Genomic DNA, 21799 nt, shown 5'->3' with positions numbered 1-21799 from the left:
GGAGGGTTGGGCATTTAGCCTGAGAGGTTGCAGCCTTACTAAGCATTCTACTCGAGAGGGCCATTTAGAGGCGTGACCGACATCTCTGTTGCCCTTGAAGGTCCACAGACGAGGTAAAGGGAGGTCACAGGTCTTGGGAGGAGGTTGGGCAAAGAGCCAGACGAGGAAGCTTTACCTGCTACAAGCACAGGTACACCCGTGTTAGACTTGATGGTCAACTTCCTGATCATCTGCAGCTCACGGAGGCGTTTGAGCAGTTCGTGGCCTCCAACCCCATTGACCTGATGTCCACATCTTTCCAACACTTGAGCCAGGTAAAACGAGCTATCCTCGGCGATGACTTTTATACTTGCTTTTTTAGTAGAAAAGAAACTAACTCTTTATTCTCTTCGTTACGCAGGCCCTGCTCTCTATGCACCTATCCCTGCAGAAGGTTCAGCTGGGGGCTGTTAAGGGACTGGTCAAGCTGAAGGAAGAGAATGTGTGGCTTAAGCAAGACTTAGAGGCCACATGAGCAGAGAGAGCCTCATCCACTGTTCAGGCGAACTAGTACTTGTCTGAAAGGAATGCTGCTCTTCACACGGTGGACTTTCAGAAGGCCGAGCTGGAGAACCAAGGAGAGGAAGTAAAGGAGCTCCAAAGGACAGTGGTCAGACTCACTAGGGAGGCTGGCAAGAAAGAGCAGGAGCTGTGAACGAACTCCAAGCGGGCCTTATGAGCAAAGCGGGAAAGGGCAGTGGGAGACCACCGAAAAGCAACAGTGGGTGCTGGAGGCCGAGCTCTAATTTACTCAAGGTCGTGTCACTTAGCTAACTGTAAAGATGCAACAACAGGAATTGGAGATTGAGAGGAGGGCTGCCGAATGGATGATTCAGTCCATCTTCACCTTTCGGCCAAAGAACCATAAGATCGATCTGACCGACCTCCTTGATGAGTGTCAGGATACTCTCGCCTCTATGGCATGGGCTGAGAATGAGGAAGCGGCTCGGGGACCTGACCAGGAAGAGAAGCATCCGAAGTATGTCCTAGAGTAGCCCACACCCGAGCTGCTGATCGGCGACCAATTTGAGGATGTTGAGGTCACCCCTCTAGGACCTTGGGATGAGGATCAGTGATCTGCTTTTGTACTGCCTTTCCCATGCTTGCTTGTGTACTTTTTTCTTTTTATTATCAAATAAATAAATGAAGACATTGTTTTCTTAATCTTTTATAAGTACTTACAATTTTTGTACCCTACAAATGTTACACATGAGATCGCATTCTAATTGTTTACAATAACATTTATACAAGTCTATGCGAACAGAATTATACACATGGAAAAATGATTACAAAGGAACCTGTGTTACTTACAAGGAGTAAGAAAAGTGAAATCTTTGCAAGGGAAAAATGAGTTCGGAATTACTGATAATATGGGCGGAGATGCTCAGCATTTCAAGCTCGCAATACTTTAGAACCGTTTAGCCTTTTGAGATGATAAGTCCCCGATCTTATTTCTTTGGCGATGCAGTATGGGCCCTCCTAATTCGGCCCCAAAACTCTTGCACTCGGTTCTCTTGTACCGAGAATGACTTCTTTCAGAACGATATCGCTGACCTGGCAGTCTCTTCTTCTAACTTTAGAGTCAAAGAACCTTTTTGTACATTGCTGGTAGGCTGCTATTCTTAACTGAGCCTTGCTGCGGTGTTCTTCAACTAAATCCAAACTTGCGGGCAAAAGCGTTTCATTGTCTATCTCGTTGAACAGGTCTCTCCGAAGTGAACCAGTTCCTATCTCCACAAGGATCATTGCTTCATAGCCATATGCTAGCGAAGAAGGGGTTTCTGAGGTAGAGGTTCTCAGAGTTGTCTTGTATGCCCACAGAACTTTGGGAAGGTCGTCGGCCCAATTTCCTTTGGTCGCACCAAGTTTGGCCTTTAGAGTGTGTTTGATAGTCTTGTTGACAGCTTCAACCTAACCATTTGGTTGCGGTCTTGCGACTGAGGCAAAATTTTTATGGATACCTAGCTCGTTGCACAAATGCTTGAAGTCCTCCTTATCGAACTGCTTCCCATTATTAGAGATGAGGGTATGAGGAATCCCATAGCAGCACACAATGTTCTTAAAGACGAAGTCCTTGAGCTTTTTAGACGTGATTGCGACTAATGGCTCTGCTTAGACCCACTTAGTGAAGTAATCTACCGCGACCATCGCATACTTGACTCTCCTTTATCAACTGACATGGGACCAATGAGATCGATTCCCCACATGGAGAATGGTCAGGGGCTGGTCATGGTTATCAGCTAGTGGGAAGGAGCTTGCGATATGTTCGTGAACCGTTGACACTTGTCACACTTTTTAACAAAGTTGTAGGTGTCTTCTTGGATCAAGAGCTAGTAATACCCTTGACGAACAACTTTATTAGCGAGAGATCGTACGGCCATGCGATTACCACAGATCCCTTCATGTATCTCCCTTATGATATAGTCTGCTTCCTCATCGGTTACACATCAGAGGAGGGGGGCGCTAAACCCTCACTTGTATAGTTGGTCTCCTATGAGTGTATAATGAGCAACTGTGGTTCGTAGGGTCCTTGCTTTGACCTTGTCGTTGGGCAAGGTCCCATCTCAGAGATACTGAATGATAGGGGTCATCCAGAAAACTGATTCTGCCACATTCATGGCCTGTTTGATCGAGCTAACATTGGGTGCTTCTATGAACTGAACAGGAATACTCTCCAGCAAATTTGAGTTCAGCGACGAGGCTATCTTTGCCAAGACATCTGCCACAGAATTGCTATCTCTGAGAATCTGTGTGATCGTGAAGTGCTTGAACGGCTCGAGTGCGGCCTTAGTTTTCTTCAAATAGTTGATCATGTTTTCTTCCTTGGCCTGATATTCTCCTAGAATCTAGTTAAGAACTAGCATGGAGTCACTATGGCTACTGATCGATGTTAAACCCATTTCTCTGGCCAATCGTAGTCCAGTGAGCAGAGCTTCATACTCAGCCTCATTGTTGGTCGCTTTAAACCCAACCATAGGATGCCATGAATGCGAGTCCCTTCGGACTTACGAGGAGAAAGCCTGCCTCGACCCTTTTCCTGTTCAATGATCTATCGACGTATAGGCTCCAGGTCAACAGGTTCTGAATAGTTTCCTAGGTAACTTTGCTGGCTTGTTGCTCGGATTCTTTAATCGGATGATATGAGAATTCTGAGATGAAATCGGCAATAGCCTGCCCTATGATGGTTGCTTTCGGTCTATACTACAAATTGAACTAACTCAGTTCCATGGCCCATTTGAGCCACTTACCCAATGCCTTTGGTTTCTAGAGGACCTGTTTGAGCGGGTAATTGGTCATTACATGAATTGTGTGAGCGTGAAAGTAAGGTCGCAACTTTCTGAAAGCGATCAGCAGGGCATAAGCTAACCGCTCCATTTCCGGGTACCGTATCTCGGTATCCAGCAAATGCTTGCTTGTATAGTACACTGGCCATTGGACCATGTTCTCTTCCCGAACTAAAGCTGTACTGACCACGTACTGAGAGACGGACAGATACAGGAGGAGAATTTCTTGCGGGAGAGGCTTGGACAGAAGAGGTGGCTTTTCGAGGTACTCTTTAATGCTCTAGAATGCCTGTCTGCACTCGGGAGTCCACTCAAACTTCTTATTGCCTCTGAGTATATTAAAGAATGGGAAGCAGCGATCTGTTTCCCTCGCTATGAAGCGACTGAGTGTCGCTATTCGCTCATTGAAGCTTTGAACTTGCTTTCGATTGGTCGGGCTTTTCATATCCAGGAAAGCTTGGATTTTCTTGGGGTTGATCTCTATTTCCCTCTGGTTAACCATATACCCTAGGAATTTTCTCGAGGAAACTTTGAATGAACATTTAAGGGGGTTGAGCTTCATTTTGTATTCTCGGAGGATGTCGAACATCTCAGCGAGATGCGCTATGTGATCTGAAGTGACATGTAATTTGACTAACATGTCTTCAACATAGACTTCCATCGATTTTTTGATTTGTTCGGAAAACATTCGGTTAACCAGTCGTTGGTAAGTTGCCCTAACATTTTTCAGGCCGAAGGGCATAACCTTATAGCAATACAACCCCCGATCTGTAACAAATGAGATATGCTCTCCGTCCAATGCATACATTAGAATCTAATTGTATCCCGAGTATGCGTCTATAAAACTCAGTAACTCATGCCCGGAGTTGGCATTAACGAGCTAGTCAATCCTTGATAGGGGAAAGTTGTCTTTCAGACATGCTTTGTTGAGGTCAGTGAAGTCAACGCAGGTTCGTCATTTTCCATTGGGCTTCTTTACCAGAACCGAGATTGCAACCCAGCTCAGGTAGAGTGCTTCCTGAATGGATCCATTTCGAAGGAGATTATCTACCTCCACTTTCAAGGCAGCGTATCGCTCCAAATCCATCGCTTTTCTCTTCTGGTAGACCGACCTGACCTCACTATCGATGTTCAGGGCATGGCAAATGAAATTCAGGCTGATCCCAACCATGTCGGCATGCGTCCATGCGAACACATCGATGTTTTCTGTGAGGAAGCTGGTCAGGTCGCTGGCGAGTTGGGGGTTGAGATTGCTTCCAATCCTTAACACTCAACTCGGCTCGTTCTGGTCGATTGACATTTCAGATAAATCCTCAACTGGCCCACTGGAAGGGCATTCATGGATACAAGGATCCATATTATCCTCGACTAGGACAGGCTGTGGTTCAATCCGACTGATTGCCATTGCTTGTTCGGGAATGCCACGTGGGATGCCTTTCTTTTTGCACGCCATCTACACTGCCCTTACATAGCAGTCGTGAGATGCGCGTTGAGATCCGCTTACTTCCCCCATCCCCGTCGGGGTGGAGAACTTCATCTTGAGATGGTAGATCGAAGTGACTGCCTTGAAGTTTCTCAGTAGAGGTCGCCCTAGGATGCCATTGAAAGCAGACGGACAGTCCACTACTAAGAATTCAGTGATCTTGGTTACCTCGTTAGAGTCACCTAGCGTGACTGGAAGCGAGATCGGTTCCTTGGGGATCAGGTGATCCTTGGTAAAACCATACAGGGGGATGGATGCAAGCTTCAGGTCGGCCTCATCCAATTTCATTCTTTCAAAAGCTTGTTGGAACAGGATGTTCATAACACGTCCGTTGTCCACCAACATCCTGTGGACATCGCAACGCCCTATTTGAGGCATGATGACGAGATTATCGTCATGGAGATGATGCAATCAGACTGAGTCTTTTTCGGAAAAGGTGATTTCCTCCTCTCTGTGAACCTTTGATAGTCGATGCATCGTGTTCATTACACTGATGGGGTCATGATAGGCTGTGCGAGCATATCTTTCCTGGACACCTCGCGAATTCCCTGCGAAATGCGGTCCCCCAAATATAACTCCTATGCTGTAGATACCCTTGCGACCACGATGCTTCTTGCTCGGTTCCTTCTGATTTTTTTCCCGCACTGGAGCAGAGTCATTGACATACTCTTTGAAATGCTCCTGCTTGATAAGGTCTTCGATTGCTTGCTTGAGAGCTCGATACTCATCGGTTTGATGCCCATTATCTCGATGATAGCGAAAGTACTTTTTGTTGTTTCTGGCTGAAGGGAGATTTTTCATGGGCTCAGCCTCCCCGAGCAGGCCAGCCTCTACTGACTTGTCAAAAATAGCCAAGATAGATGCATTCAGAGAGGTGTATTGACTCCTGTCGCGATCGCAACGAGGAACTGGAGCGTAAGACTTCTTGGGCTCATACCGTTGTTTCTTTCCTTTCCGCTGATCATCATTAGCCCATATGCCATCAGCTCTCCTATTTTCCCCTCGACTAGGTGCACTGCCCGAAGGGCCGGGGTCGTGGCAGTGGAGCGCTGCCATGGAGTTCTCAATGTGGAGGTATTTCTCTGTAAGACTGTAGAAGCAGGTGAGAGAAACATCATCCTCTGATTGTAGCTCTTTCCACAATCTGTTTGTGGACGAACTCCTGCGATGATGAGAGTCTGAACGGACTCTTCGGGAGTGTGAGCCACTTTGTGGAGGTCCATGTGGATTCATCCCTCTCTTGCCTTATGTTGCTGAGGTAGCTCAAAGGCATCGAGAACTTCCTATTCGCTTGGAAGTGTCCTAGGAATGTCGAGCTCATCTGTGGCCACGAGCTGATTGATCCTACCAGGAGTGACCTGAATCATCGCTTGGCATGTGAAGTTAGAGTTACTGCCAAGCAACAACATTTTGCCAAGTCAGAAACTTGGTGAAGTTCCATCGGATAGTTGAATTCGTACAGATGATCCTGCGGAACACCCACATATCGGGCATTCTAAATCTCGATGGGAGAGGGGTGGTTAATACTGTCGAAGAAAAGGGAGACGCCTCTACGACCTGCCCTTGCTCATTTTGCTGAGCCTTTAACTGATCCAAAGCTCGCTGCAGCTCCTCAATCTGAGATAGCGGAGCTACTTGTGGATCACTTTCTGCAACGTGGGTTCGATCCTCACGGTTACGGTTGAGGAAAGATCGTAGGTCAGATTCCTCCTCGCCTCTGTCGGCAATTCCAGCCGATCTTGACACACGCTGGCTAGAGTCGTGTGATGGCACTGCGTGATTTAGGGAACCTTCCCGACCTCCGCGGTGGTACGAAATGACCCGCAGATGGTGGGAACTTCCTGTACAACGATCGGAGTCGTCCTTTTGGCGATAATGGGAATCTCCCCGCCTTGCACTTTTGTGGGAGTGATCGCGCGATGTGGCATGGGACGGCTCAGGTTACGACATGTCATCGAGCCCTAACGCCACGGGTATTCTACCAAGGGTGCGGTCAATGTTCGCTAGCCCCTCGGAGCCTCTAGGCCCACTGTTCGCCACTTGCTTTCCCTTTCTTTGACACGCTGCAATGCGTGTGGCATGGGCTATTGCCCTTTTTCACGCTTTCATGCGAATGCAGGGGTTTTCGGCGGTGGTCCCGCCTCATTTGATTTGGGTGGCGCGACATGATCCAATTGGTCTAGCCTTTTGCTTACCGTTTGGAGAGTATTGTCGAACCTCTCTAGGTAACTCATGACGGCTGGGTCAAGCCACAAGCTTGAAGGGATATCCCCCAAGGTATTTTGTGGGACTGAGGGCACCTCGGGAGAAGTGTCCTATTGTACCTGGGGGATATCTTCATCACCATGATTGGTTCGCTCAGATTCAAATCGACGAGCCATTTGTTGTAGTGGGACCGATTAGTCAGAGATTCTCCTGATGAAGGACGAATACTAAATCAGACCCTCTTTCTAGCACTAAAATGTTGATGCTTGATTTTGACACCAACTAATCGCACATGGGAAATGCTGAGTTGACTCAGAAGACACACGTGAATATAGGGGTATTAAAATGAGTAAAAGATGGAGAACAATGTTTAAAGTGGTTCAGATGCTTAAATAAGCGAATCCTACGTCCACTGGTATTGTATTAACATATGAGATCAGGTCGTGTTAAGCGAGTTGATTTATATTTTGGAGAATACAAGTGATTACAAGAGAGAGAGTATATGTGCTATTCTAGAGAGAAATTAGCTAATCCCACAAACGGGAGAGGAGCCCTCTATTTACTGTGGGAAGAATTAAGGTAATGATTACTAAATCTGTGAGTGGGTCAGATTGTTGTGCAAATCCTTCCTTGTGTCCCGTTGTTCACCTGCTCGAGTGATTTCCTCGACTTCGGCAGGGATTCGACACTTGGACTGTCTCCAGCCTTTCATCAATCTGGTACACACTCACTGCACTGGCAGGAGCATGCCGCTCACGTCACCACGTGACGTGGCTGCGTCTGAATGGCTACATGACCTACCTAAGCTCTGACGACCCATACTGACAAGGCTCTGTGTCAACCCTACTTTTTCAGGCATAACACATTGTTATGCATTGTCGAGATTGTGCTTATAGGAAATTAATTTGCTTTTTTGGAGTCAAAAGTTCTGATTTGTTTGAATTGTTTATATGAGTGTGATTTGGTTTTTCTGGTCGTTTTTGTTCTGTTGTGGATGATTGTTTCTGTAATGTGTCTTTATGGTGATTGTATTTAATTTTTCTTTTTAAAGGGCATTTATGAAGGAGATTAAAAGAAATCATTGGAGGTTTTGATCAATTTGTTGGATAATCTTAGTGACAAGAAGGGAACTGTGTTTGTTCAAATCTGGAATTAAGATTGATGTTATTTCTAAGAGTGCAACATGTGTAATTGAAAACAAAGGTGAATCGGATCGCTTTTATGTCATAGTGTCAATGATAAAAAAATTGTTTCTAGATTTTGATGAAGGAACCATATAAACACTATGAGCTGCGATTGTCAATGGTATTGTAGTTCCTTTCATATGCCAAAGGAATCCATCTTTTTTCTATATTTTTCTTTTCATTTTTCTTTCGAATATCAGTTTCCAAGTTATTTATACTTCACCCAACTAGCTATTTGGTGCTCTTATAATGGTTCAGAGCCCTGTAAGACTAATAATGATTCCTTTTCTTGGAAAGTTTTTGATAAATTTCAGCAACTAATTTATTGTCCATAGTGAGCTAACACTTAAGTGTGGAAGTGTTATAATTTGGGATCTTCCTTGTTTGTGAATTTTACTGCCTGGCTTTGTTCATATTGCTTTTTTCCAAATATATATGCCTAATTTATCATGATCAAATGTGAAAGCATAGAACTCGTGTCTTAGTTGTTATAGTTTAAGCTTCTATCTCCCCCTTCTGAGCTAAGAGTAATCTAGATGTTAAAATGGTGAATGATTTTCCAGTGGCCTTGTCACGTTTCTGGCAACTTAGTCAATTGACCCTTTATAGAAGACTAAAGTAAAATTCATGTTTTATGCAAAAATCTCATTGCATTGTATTCATCTCTCTTTGGTGAAAATATATAACCAACACTGTTGAATTAGCAGATGCAAACTTCTTGGATTCTTTGAAGAAACGGTTTGATCCATAGACAAGAAGGACCCTATTTATCATAAGTTGAAGACTATAGCTATCTCAATAAACCTGCTGCACAACTTCTGTTGCAATGTCTTTGTTGTCAAGATTACGCTGTATCACTGTGGATGTTACTGGTACTCTTATGGCTTACAAAGGGGAGCTTGGTGACTACTACTGCATGGCAGCCAAATCTGTTGGACTGCCATGCCCTGACTACAAACGTGTGCATGAGGGCTTTAAACTGGCATATAAAGAGATGGCAACAAAGTATCCATGTTTTGGTTATGCAGCAAAGATGCCCAACTTGTGTTAGAGATTCCTTTGTCAGGGTAAGATATATGACTGAGCCATTGGCTAGATTAGCATGCCATTTTTATTGCATATATAGCAGCCCGGATCCTGAATGCTTTGCAACATGCTGTAATCGTAATGTTTTTAAGAAGATATTTCTAAAGTCATAATTGTATCAATATATGCTTTATGATTGTACTTCTAGATATGACATGAATTGTTGCACCTACAGGCAGGATATGATTATGATGAGAGACATTTGAGAAGATATTTAAACGCATATACGCATCCTTTGGTTCATGTGCACCGTATACTATCTTCCCAGACTCTAAACCATTCTTAAGATGGGCACATGGACAGGGTCTAAAAGTTGGGATTATTAGCAATGCAGAGAACCGTTATCAGGATGTAATTCTTCCAGCTTTGGGTTTGAGTCAGGTCAATATGTTCTTATATCTTTTTCAAAATTTATTTGACATGTACGCACTTCTCATAGGTTTTCCTCATTAATGCCACTGATTGTCCTTTCTGTTATAAATGTGGTTTCTGAGCAATAGAAGTCCTAACAATCTCATGCAATTAACAATTCAGGGAACCGAGGGGGATTTTGGTGTTTTTTCTGGTCTTGAAGGCGTCGAGAAACCTAACCCAAGAATTTATGAGATTGCCCTTGAAAAAACTGGAAATATTGCTCCTGATGAAACTCTGCACATCGGAGACAGCTTTCGCAAAGACTATCTCCCTGCAAAGGAAGTTGGGATGCATGCAATACTATTAGATAGGTTCAAGACACCTGATGCTCAGGAATGGAAAAAATCCGGTGCCCTTGTGCTTCCTGATTTGGTCGCAGTACAGGATGGACTTACTTCAGGCAAGTTAAACTGTTAAAAAAGCCTTCTTTTCACCAAAAAACAAGTTGTCCTTTGTACAATTTTTATTTTTTAATCTCCTTTCCATTGATGAATATTATTACTAGTGGTGACTTGCTGCCTTCTGCTTGTTTAGCTTATTTTAACACCCATTGTGACCTTTTTGCGTGGGTTCCCATGGGGAAGAAAATGCCAGGTTTTGTAATGGCAGTTTTCACTAGCTCACTTATAAAGATATCTGATTCTAATGTTATCAGTGCTATTCTGGCTTTTTCTCAACAATCTTTGATTATGTGTCTATGTGAATGAAATTTAATCTAGTTTGGGATTATACATTTTGATGAGACCGAGTTGCTTGTATACACTTCTGTCTTGCAGGTCTGTCGCTATAATTAGAGGTGGGAATTTGGGCCCAGACCCAAAAACCCACCCAAAAAACTGGGCTTAAGACTGCATCGTCACAAAGACCAGTCCTATAAGGTTTGGTCCCAAAACCAGACCAGGCCCATGGAGGAGGGCTTTCTTCTGACTCTTCTGGTCAAATTCATTTACTCCAAAGTGAAACTGAAGAGTGAGAAACCGCAGCACCGCTTGATTCGTTTGCTTTGTTTGTTTCGAATTTTGCTATTCCAAAAACAAAAACGCTTCTTGGCAACAGTTTTTAATTATTTGAAGTGCACGCTACCCGTTTGATAAAAATTCTCTTTGAAACTCATTGTTCTGTTTTCAACTTTTGTTTGGAGTAAAACATGAGCTGAAATGCCAACCGTTTTCGCTTTTCTTTAATACTACTGCCTGGTTCATGGAATGAGCATTGTTATGGACTGATTTCAAGCATTCGCCATGTGGGTTTATGATGGTTTAGTTGTTTTTGTTTGTGATTAAACAGTAGTGTAACTAATGGAGAATGACAAGAGAGCTGAGCTAGTGAGCTTTTTGAAAGCTGTTCCCTCTGTAGAATTCTGCTGTGTTTATGGTTCCACTTTGCATCCAAACAATAAAGACAAGGTTTCACTTTGTTTTACTTTCGCGTTCTGTTGATTTTTTTTAGTGTCGCATTCATTTTACTTTAAAAGTTAGTGTTTTTTATCTTTTAACATATGAGTTTATGTTTATGCAGTCAGCCATGGTAGATTATATTCTCGGAGTGTCGGATCCTCTGCAATGGCATTCTCAGGTGTGATCATGTATAATATAGAGTGTTTGTTGATTAAAATTGATTTCTGTTAGGAAAGTATGCTATTTGATTTTCTAACAAATCTTATTTGGTTCGTCGTACGACCTAGAATCTGAAAATGAATGCAGATCATTATGCTTCGTGGTTGAGGTTGCTTGGCGGGGCAAAGCTGGTGTTTCTCTCTCTCCCTATTTCTCTTTCTATCTCTCAACTCTCTGGCACACTCCTAACAGATGTTGAAATTTCATTTTCTTATACTTAGACTAAAATTTGGTTGGTTTTCTTGTCCCAGATTACACAAATTGCAGATGAAATAGGTGTAGGAGTACACTTCAACCCGTTTGTTACCTGGAATGATAAGGTACTGACTTTTCAAAAACTTAAATCTGATGACTTAAATACAAGGACTATATGTGTGTGTGCACACTTGTGCGGAACTGGTTCCAACTTATTGTCCATGAACAAGGAGTTCTGGATTTAGGCATGAAATGCACCTCCAATCATTTTCTTGCATTTATTTCTATGATGAATTGAAATTTCCTGTGTTTTAATGCATGAAACAATGATGGGCAGATGTTGAAGTATGGGGTTGTTGGAATGCATGACTTGGTTCAGGACATGCTGAACTGGGAGAGATTCTATTTAAGTGGTCGCCTACAGAAACCGGTCTGCCTTCCTGATTTTCCCTTTTTTTTTTTTATAAATTTTTAGCATTTCTTCTTAATTGTAATATGCATCAAAATTTCTTCCTTGGGAACCAGTGTCATAATTTCAGCAAAAGGACTAGGAAATCAGACCTAGCAGTCACACCTTCAACAGAGCTTCAAAGGTGGCTGAAGATCTTGTTTTTTTTGTTTGTTTTCAAATTGACCGTTTTACAAGATTTTAGACATAGGTACTGTTAATCTAAAGCAAAAGTCGTTGTGCTACAACTATCCTGTCTTTCCTTAATCATTTAGTGCTCAGTCCCTAACAAATTCAGCCCTGGATTTAACATTTTTCTTTTTCTATATAACCTGCTAGTTTTTCTTAATTTTCTACAATAACATCTCCATGGATAAATTGCTAGATCTCATGCCAACTAGTTAATATAAAGCCCTGAAACAATCATTGCTTGAAGCTAAGATGTTGTAGGCTGACAAGCTGCCAAGTATAATGTTACTATAATGTGCATGACTGACAAACGTGTATGGTCCTTATATTGCTTAGATGTCATTTGACATGTGATCATATCAATGATAGGAGATCTTATGTTTAGCTAATTATTCTTAATTCCTCTTCTCCTGAGCTGTGCTTTTCATTAGCTATCTTCTGCTTTCTTTGCACTGATTTTGGTTCTTAATCATTACCTGAGATCTGAAAATTGAGTTTGTGGTCGCATATATCAGTATTATTTACCAATCTCAGGGAGCTTGGTGTTGCTTGTGCAGGTACACATACTTGTGGATAATCTGGATATGGCAAATACAAACTCTGTTAATTTGAGGGCTGCGTTGTCTGCTGCTCTTCTTCTCTAGCCCTCCAAGTTCACACAGGTTTGCTTACATGTTACTGCTCATTCATTTTAGAGTTGCTAGAGTTATGATTAGGTCTTTGATTGTGCAGGAAGATCTGTGCCAAAGTATGTAGCCTTTCATATATGGGAGATTTGCGTATGCTTTTTGCAGAGGACAAAAACAAGGTACGGCTTGATCACACCTATATAAAACATTGAGAAAATTGATTTGTGGCTTTCAATAGCATTGATTTGCATAGTTCATGGTTGACTCTCTCATGTTGTGAATTTTATGAAAGAGTCCCTCTCTTCCTCCCTTTGTTTCACTCCATCAATATATTACAGTTATGTTAATAATAAGAGTTATACAAAAGTGAACAAGAATTTCTTTTGTTCCCCGAAAGTTTCTGGTTTTCATGTATAAAATTTGCCTCAGGTGAAGAAGATTGTCCAAGGACAGTTTGATTTATTCCACTTAATGTATAAGCCATTTCTTGAAGAATATGAGGCCAAAGACTTCTTGAGAGTCTCATCATCTGGAACTGGCCAAGCAAATATATCACAGGTTTGTAAAATTTGAATCAATACCCAAATACTTGATTATGTATTGGCCTCAAACCAAATATGACATACATATGTACAATTTAGCAGAACCTCTATTTACTCTTGTTACTTATAATCAATTCTTGATAAGGGCTCTGTTATCCATCTAACTTGGTTTTTATTTTCTTTGAAATTATGATTTCTCCATTTTCAGTTCATTGTTCCATTGTTTACTACATATTTTGTTCTGGTGAAAGTAAATTGTTTTTCATGATAAATTTAAGAAAAACATTTTTAAAAACTTGTTTTGTTAAGGAAACTGTTGTTTGAACAGCATTGTTCTCGTAATCTTATGCTTTAAAGCTTCAAGTTCTTATATGTTTCTGTCGCTTGAATCAGGATTGTGGCTTGCCAGTCACTTGCTCCCTCGTGTCTTCTCTTCCACCAGCAATTAGAAGTCAAATGGGGATGAAGCTTGGAGAGAAGAAGAGAATAAATGAATATGGTATGAACTTCAGCTGGTACACAGATTAATAGGAAATATTATTTTCTGAGGCAGTGTACAAATTAAAACTTATTCTGCATCCAATTTTCTGTAAGAGAACATGTGATGGAAAATTTTCATTAGACCTTCTATACTTAATCCTGGTTACTTGAATGATTCTATAAAATAACATTTTGCAGGTCCAGCTATAAATGAAGTCATAATCGGTTCAAGAGAAGAGGCAGCTAAATGCATGCAGAAGGTTCTGCGACTAACCGTAATGGTTTCAAGTGCAAGACAGGCAGTGTCTGGTCTACTTGCTGTTGGTGGCATCAATGCTACTAGATATCTTGCTAACAAAATGCAGAAAGCTTGGAAATCCTGGACATAAAACTACCCAATTTTTATGAGATTTGGTAAGGTAGATTATAACTTTCAAAATGAGAGTGCATTATCTTTACCACAAGCTGCCCTACCCTGACTGTAAGTTATAAATTTTGCAGATCAACCAGTTTTATACTTCCATTTCGTAGTTAGTTGTTCGTTTGTTGAGGTAATTTTGGGAGCAAGCAAGCCCCATCTTTTGTAATGAACAATATCAAAAAGAAAAAAGAAAACACCATTTAAGATACTTTTATTTTGAGATTATTATTAGTCTTTGAATGGGAACAGAAATAACCAAAGTACCAAACAAACACTAGCATTATCCAGTACAAAGATTATTTACATGAATCCAGTCATAACATAGGGAAAAGTATATCTTCCCTTGAGGTTTCATGAAATTATTCAACACACCATAAGTTTCAGAAAATAACAAATACGCCGAACATAACAATTCTTGACAAAAATAAAAAGAAAAACATCACAATAAGCAGGAATCAGAATTGAAACGTCTTGCACTTGCTCAAGACTTTTGACAGATTCTCCAGAATGCTGCAAAAAATAAATAAATAACAATACAAGTTAATAAGTAAAAATGTCAGAGCTAAGTATTAAATTTTTACCAATAAAATTCTTAGTAAAATTATATTCCGCAAACAAGCATCAAAAATCCAAATATCTTTCTTTAAAAATCTTCCTACAGGATACCTGAAAACTGATTGGTATAATAGGCATAATCAGACCTTGTTGACATTTAACATCAAATACGGATCACAAAATAAAAGATATAAATTGGAATAGGAGACATTGGATTAAGAAAATTTATAGGAAGGATTTATACATTAAATATCATAAAAAATGATCACACTTCACTGATCCATGTAGCAGAAACAATGCACATGGAGTTGGACACTACAACAACAAAACATGAATCCCAAAATTATAAAAATATATTTATAGCTTGTAGTGGATGCCAAGAATAGAGCATATCCTTGAATTCGGTAATGCTTATAAGCTATTGAGAAATAGAAATAAATCAATTTTTTCTTGAAGGGTATGTTCCATCAATAACATTAAAAGTTAACTCATATATATAAACAAATTTACCAGGCTTTATAACAATGAAAATAAGAGGGATTTTTTTCACATACCTGATCACTCATTGTCCCCGGATGGTGAAGGAACTGCAGGGTCAAGAATTAGAAATAAATAAATTTTTCCTTGAAGGGTATTCCAACAATAACATTATAAGCTAGGTTATATAAACCATTTACCAGGCTTTATAACAATGAAAATAAGAGAGAGTTTTACACATACTTGATCTCGATGATGAAGCAATTTCAGGGTCAAGATGAATGTTCTGGACATGATCAATGTTTGACCAATTCCTTCTGCAGCTTTCACTCAGGGTAGGAGATTTTTGTATCTTCAATTCTTTAAGGGCAGTGAGTTTCTCCATCCCGCATGGCAGAGATGACAATTCTGAGCAACTTACAATCTCAAGTTTTTGAAGTGATGTGAGATCTGTAAGCCATGGTGGCAGTGTTGTGAGACTGGAACATGAATCAATCCGCATGTACTCTAAAGTGTTGGCAGACTTTTGAAGAATCAATTGGGGTAAATCTATTGTTTGGTGTAGTTCATAAATCATGAATACTTTAAGGTTCAGGCGGCGGTCTTCTTCTTGCAAGTCCATCGTCAAATTAAGGTTTGAACAACTGTGGATCACAAGCTTCTCCAATCTCTCTAGATATGTTATATCGTCTGGCAAAAAAAACATGTTATCACAACCTTGCAAAATGAATGTTCGGAGGTTGATGAGACCTTGCATCTTTCCTGACAAATCTAGAAGATGGTGACAGCTATACAAGTGCAGAAATTGGAGAGAGTGCAAATATTCAAGTTCATTTTCCAGTTGATGCCTCACTTTTGTGGTTATTTCCAAATATCTGAGGTTGATCAGTTTTCGCATATTTTCAGGAAACTTCTTAAGTCTTGAACAACCAAGAAGTATTAAGGTTTGCAAACTCTTAAGTTTACAAATTGCCTCCGAGAGTTCCATCATATTTAAATTCCAAGATAAGTCAAGATATCTCAATTGTTCCAATGAACCGACAGAATCCGGTAGCACTTCAAATTGTAAACCACTTAAGCATAACAGGCGGATCTGCTTAAACTTCGATGTCCATCTATTAACGAAGGATTGAGTAACAGGCTGAAATGGAGAACTTTTCATGATGATTGCCAACAAGGACGGTTCAATATATGAAAATTCTGTATCACCGTCTTCAATACCATGAAATGACAAATATTGAGCCCGTATTTTAGGATAAATCACTCTGAGATCCACCCTTTTGCAATCATTTTCTGCCTCTTTTAGCACAAGATCATACATAAGATCATGCAATTTAAATGTACTATAATAACCATGATTTACCACATCTTGAAAGAAATTCTTAAGAAATAATTCCTTCAAATATCTCTCCCCGATATCTTCCAACTCTTCGTTATTGTCACCAGAATGAAGAAAATCTTGCGCCATCCAATAATGGATCAGATAATGACTGTTAAAACAAAAACCCTTTGGAAATAAGGAACAATGCTTCAAGCAAATTTGCAAATGAGATGGCAAACTCTCATAGCATAATTTCAACATGGGTAGGATGTTATTGTTCTCTTGGATTTCCCTCCAGAAGTAATTATCTTTAATTGGCAACCAATTACCCGGATCTGAGCATTGATATAGGACTCCTAAAATTTTCACTACTAAAGGAATCCCATCACATTTCTCCACAATTTCAATGAGGTCTTGATGTTCATTGTTTGCTTGATATCCAAATGCATATTTCACAAACAACGACATACTATCCTTATGGGAAAGACCTTCTAAAACATGACTGTCAATGGTGCCTATATCGCTTGCAATTTGGTTATTATGGGTAATAACCAAAAGTTTACATTCATCGGCTGACCTCTGCAGTAGTTTCACGAAGTAATTCAAATTATCATCATTTTCATTCACCACGTTGTCCAAAACAAGCAAAAATTTCTTCCTAGACAATGCTTCTGTCAAGAGGGATTCCAAGTCTCTCACCAATATTAATTTATCAGGATTTTGATTGGTTGCAAAACAATAAGTTCGTCGCATCAAGAAAAATATATCAAAGTCCACAGGTACACATATCCACATTTTGAGATCAAAGTGATCATCCATCCTTTTGTCATTATACACCAGTTTGGCTAGGGTGGTTTTTCCTATACCTCCCTTCCCAACTATAGTAGTTACAGTTACAGTTAACTCATAAGGGTTTGTTTTCAGCAAAGAATTTATAACCTTTTCCTTATCAGCGTCTCTCCCGAAAACTTCGCAAGTATCAACGAAGGTGTCACTTACTACCCAGTCCCTCGGATAAACACACTTAATGTCAGGTAAATCCTGATCACGGTCACGCATAATAGTAGCTGCCATTCCATCTAACCTTTTTCTAATCCACATGATCTTACGATAAAATATGAAGCTCAAAATGAAATTGCATACCTGGGGCCTGTCACTTGCCAATTTATGCAACATATCCTCAGCAGCAATCAACATCATGGCAGAGTCTTCCAGTCTATTCTGTGGTAGCTGTGTCTCGGCATACAAGAGTGCGACTTTGACCATGGACACCATTCCTTGAAGCTTCTTTATTTCTCTTCGAAGATTCCTCAAAAAACATGGTTTTTTGGATTCAAGTTCCGTTATCGTCTCCAAAATATTTGTTGCAATACTGGACAGTACTGGGTCTCCCATGTTCTTTGAGTGGAAGGAAGAAAAAAGGGTGCACTATTGGGTAACGAATTAGCTGAGGAGTACCACGTGAGAAATGATGCTTTTAACTTCGTACGAATTCTTAATATGTGAAGATTTTAGAGCGGACTTGAAAGAAAAGTACAAAACAGAAAAATGTTTGACAGTGAAGTAAAGAGTAAAGTGAGCTGAAGAATTGAAGAACAGAGATTTTTATTAACTGATTAACAACAGAAGAACGCTGCACTTATATAGCAGCTACAGCCTACAAGATCAATAAAACGTCACCGTATGACAATAAAGTCTTAATCTTTCACAAAACAGACATCAAGTCTTAGTCTTTTACAAAACAGACCCTAGAGTATTAATGTAACTTCTAATTGTTACAAAGACACCCTTGTCACTCACTCTCATACTCAATAATATGGAAGGGCTAATCTCATACTACTACACTCATAAACTTTTCTCACTAACTTTATCTCACAAACCACGTCAGTGTTTGTGAGAGAAAGTTATGAGAAGTGTTTATCAACATATCTTTATTCATCTTCTAATTCTCCTTTTAAGTATAACTGAATGACAAAAATCTTTTTATAATACTAAGAGCGCGTTTGGTTCAGGGAACGTCAGATTACTAGAAATGTTGGATTATTGGAAAGTTAGATTACCTTAAAGATTACTGGAAATATTTATGAAAATGTGTTTAGTTAGTTGGTGGGTATGTTATATTAATATGTTTAATTGAGAGGAATAAATTGGCGGGTATGTTATTTAAATTATTGAATTGTCCTCTAATTAAATATTATTATTTAATTTAGATTATTATAACCCCCATACATTTAAAAACTTAGCAAAAACAACCCCATAATAAAAGTTTGGAAATGGCGCAACCTAACAGCACATGGAAGGCTTTTTGGACAAAATTACCCTTGAATTCAAAACAAAATGCAGTCCACCAAGCCACCACCCCCTCTTGTCGCCGCCGGCTACCGACAACCACCATTGGCGGCCAGCCGCCGCCACGGCTCACGGAAGGCCGAAAATAGCCGCTGTGCGTCGATATGGCCATTTCCGACTAGAGATCTGGCCAGACTTGATGGACTGCATTTTGTTTTGAATTCAAGGGTAATTTTGTCCAAAAAATTAATTAATTGGGGTGAAATAGTAAATGTCATATTCATGTAAATTAATTTAAAAGTAAGGGTATTATTGTCTTAAAATTTTATTAATAAGGAATAAAATTATAACAAAAAAAAAAAAAAAAAAAGATTATCTTAGTAATCTTATAATACCTAAGAAAATGAAGATAATCAAATTACTTCCAATATTACCAACAATAACTATTATTGATATTTAAAGATTATCAGAATCTTGTATTACTTGACAACCAGACGTGGTAATCAAATTTTATAAGATGACATAACTTCAGTAATCTTACATTAACCCCCAACCAAACGCCGTAAGAGAAATCTCCTGACTATCAAGTTTTTATTAGTTAAAATAAATATTGAGAAGCAATTAAGTAAATATTTATTGACCCATCATATTATATATTCTAACATTACATTAATAGCTTACTAACAATTTTATTTTACGTTATTTCTGAATTTTTTTAAAAAAAATTGTTATTTGATTAAACTTCAAGGGAGTCGAGGTCAAAACCCTTGTATTGAAAGAAGGCAACTTCATTTACGAGCTCATGGGGTGAACCGTGGACTTAAAATGCAGCCAAACATTATTACAAGATTTTACAATGAATAAGAATTCGATTTTGGTATGAGCTCTTTGAGTTTTTAAAGATCCCATGACACTTGTTCATTAATGATAATATATAATTATGATTTGTTTCTTTTTAATCAATTGCCAATCATATCCCTATGTTTTGTTCAGATTAAAATCAGATCAAGAGAGGATCTCGATCCACGTACAACCCGACAAAATTTTACTATTATACTTGAGTAACGTCACATTACACTAAAAATAGTTGCATTAACATTAACAGGTCCATATTTAATTCTAATAAAATAATAAATATAGCAAAACATGTTTTTTTAAGAAAAAAAAAAAAAATACACGTACGTGGAAAATATAACAACACAAATTATTAATTATTGTTTGTATTATGATAAAACATTCTCACTTAATTGTTATCTTCTTAATAAAAACGTTTAAATTAAATTATGAATCTTATATATTGAGGAAAAGAAATCAAAATAAAAGGAGATATAAAATAAATAATTGAACATTGATTTATTTCAAATAAAAAAATAAAGAAAAATAAAATAAAATACCTAAGATAAATTTTAAAATCGTTAAAGGAAAGAGTGATATTACATATATAATGCACGTATACAAACTCCTATTTATTACACTCATAAAACTCTTTAAAAATCTGCGTAAACTTACAATGGGTAGCTCATAATTTAAAATCTGTAGAACTCCTAATGGTTAGCACTTAGCACGTGTATCAATCTTTATTTAAATATAGGGTCATTGACAAAACAATCCACGTATCTAGTCTAGTATATATACATTCAAATTTCTTTCAAAATTTTACAGCAAAATCATTATATATTACAGTGATATATGTACGTGCATCGATGCCCCAGAATATTTTCTTCAAATTGGGGTAGAAAAAACAAAAAGGGTTTGCCAGCTGGCTGTAATGTGAATTGAAATAGTAATACGACAATTTTCAAAGAGATTTATTATAAAGAAATCTTAAGGAATTGTAGGAGGCAATATTGTCACTACATCTACATCCATCTAGATTTGCTGCAAGCCACCATTATGGATAAAGTAGTATTAATTACTCTTAACAAAATTTGAATTTAAAATAAAATATACAAAATAATTGGATATTCAACCACTTAGGTTAGGGCGAATGGCAAGATTCAGAGTTGCCTAAAAATATTATGATCAAGTCTCACAAAGGGATTACATATCACATTTGTGACTTATATAACCTATTGGGTTTATAGGGTATTCAATGAACTCCAGAGATTAATTAAGGTATACATAAACTAGCTCGAACACCCTGGTTACCAAAATAAAATAATACAGTTGAACTTCTCTATAGTCATAATGTTTGGACCAATTAAATTTATTACTATAAGAGGGTTATAATTTAATAGAGGTATAGTTACAAGAATTATTGTTTTAATTTCTTATTTTATAATTCATGTTTTAGTAGTATTAGGATTTTAATTTATTATTTTAATAGCATTAAGATAGTACGGAAATGGATATCAAAGAGTCATTGTAAAATTGAGTGATCAAATTCGATAACTTCACTATACTAGTCAAAGGGATATTAATGTCTTTCTTAATAATCTAAATGAGCAACAAGTTGTATATGTTTTAACTGAAAAAGAAATCATTACTGGAATTAGACAAGAAGAGAAAAAAAATAATATTGTGGATGATAATACGAAAATATCAAAAATTTCATGCCAAAAAGCTCTAAACATGCTTGAGAGTTAAAAATATTTTGGCTTCAACAATAAGGTGTTCATGCTAATGGCTTATTATGTACCCACAAGATAAAAGATGTGGTAACAATTCTAAAGCATAAATCATTGTTCCAAATCATTTTAGATAAATATTTTATTTCATCTTAAACCTTTAATGTAAAATAGCAAATATTTTTTTGCAACATGCATATATTTATTACTATGTAAAGGCAAGTTCCTGAAGACGGAACCTATAAAAATTATAATTTATTACAATGTAAACTTTATTCTTATTTATAACTGGACCAAGATGGAACCTAAAATTTTTATAATTACATGAAGATTATTAATATAAAGAATATCATATTATAATAAATATGACATTGA

At 38.6% G+C, this 21799-nt stretch overlaps 1 protein-coding gene and 2 pseudogenes across 1 annotated transcript; 2 read left to right on the top strand and 1 right to left on the bottom strand.

Moving 5' to 3' along the window:
* The first annotated feature begins 8953 nt into the window (after nt 1–8953).
* LOC116117093 lies at nt 8954–10201 on the top strand (annotated as a pseudogene).
* A 792-nt stretch (nt 10202–10993) lies between these two features.
* LOC116117124 lies at nt 10994–14185 on the top strand (annotated as a pseudogene).
* An 850-nt stretch (nt 14186–15035) lies between these two features.
* LOC116117105 (putative disease resistance protein RGA3) lies at nt 15036–17963 on the bottom strand. The gene is made up of 2 exons (XM_031403130.1): nt 15491–17963; nt 15036–15085 (listed from the first exon to the last, which is right to left on the bottom strand). Exons 1-2 carry the CDS (start codon nt 17961–17963, stop codon nt 15036–15038), a joined length of 2523 nt encoding a protein of 840 aa, XP_031258990.1.
* Between the last annotated feature and the right edge of the window lie 3836 nt (nt 17964–21799).

The sequence above is a fragment of the Pistacia vera genome, unplaced genomic scaffold (assembly GCF_008641045.1).
Source record: "Pistacia vera cultivar Batoury unplaced genomic scaffold, PisVer_v2 Contig8, whole genome shotgun sequence".
NCBI classification, from domain to species: Eukaryota; Viridiplantae; Streptophyta; class Magnoliopsida; order Sapindales; family Anacardiaceae; genus Pistacia; species Pistacia vera.
This window is presented reverse-complemented; position numbering and strand designations above follow the sequence as displayed.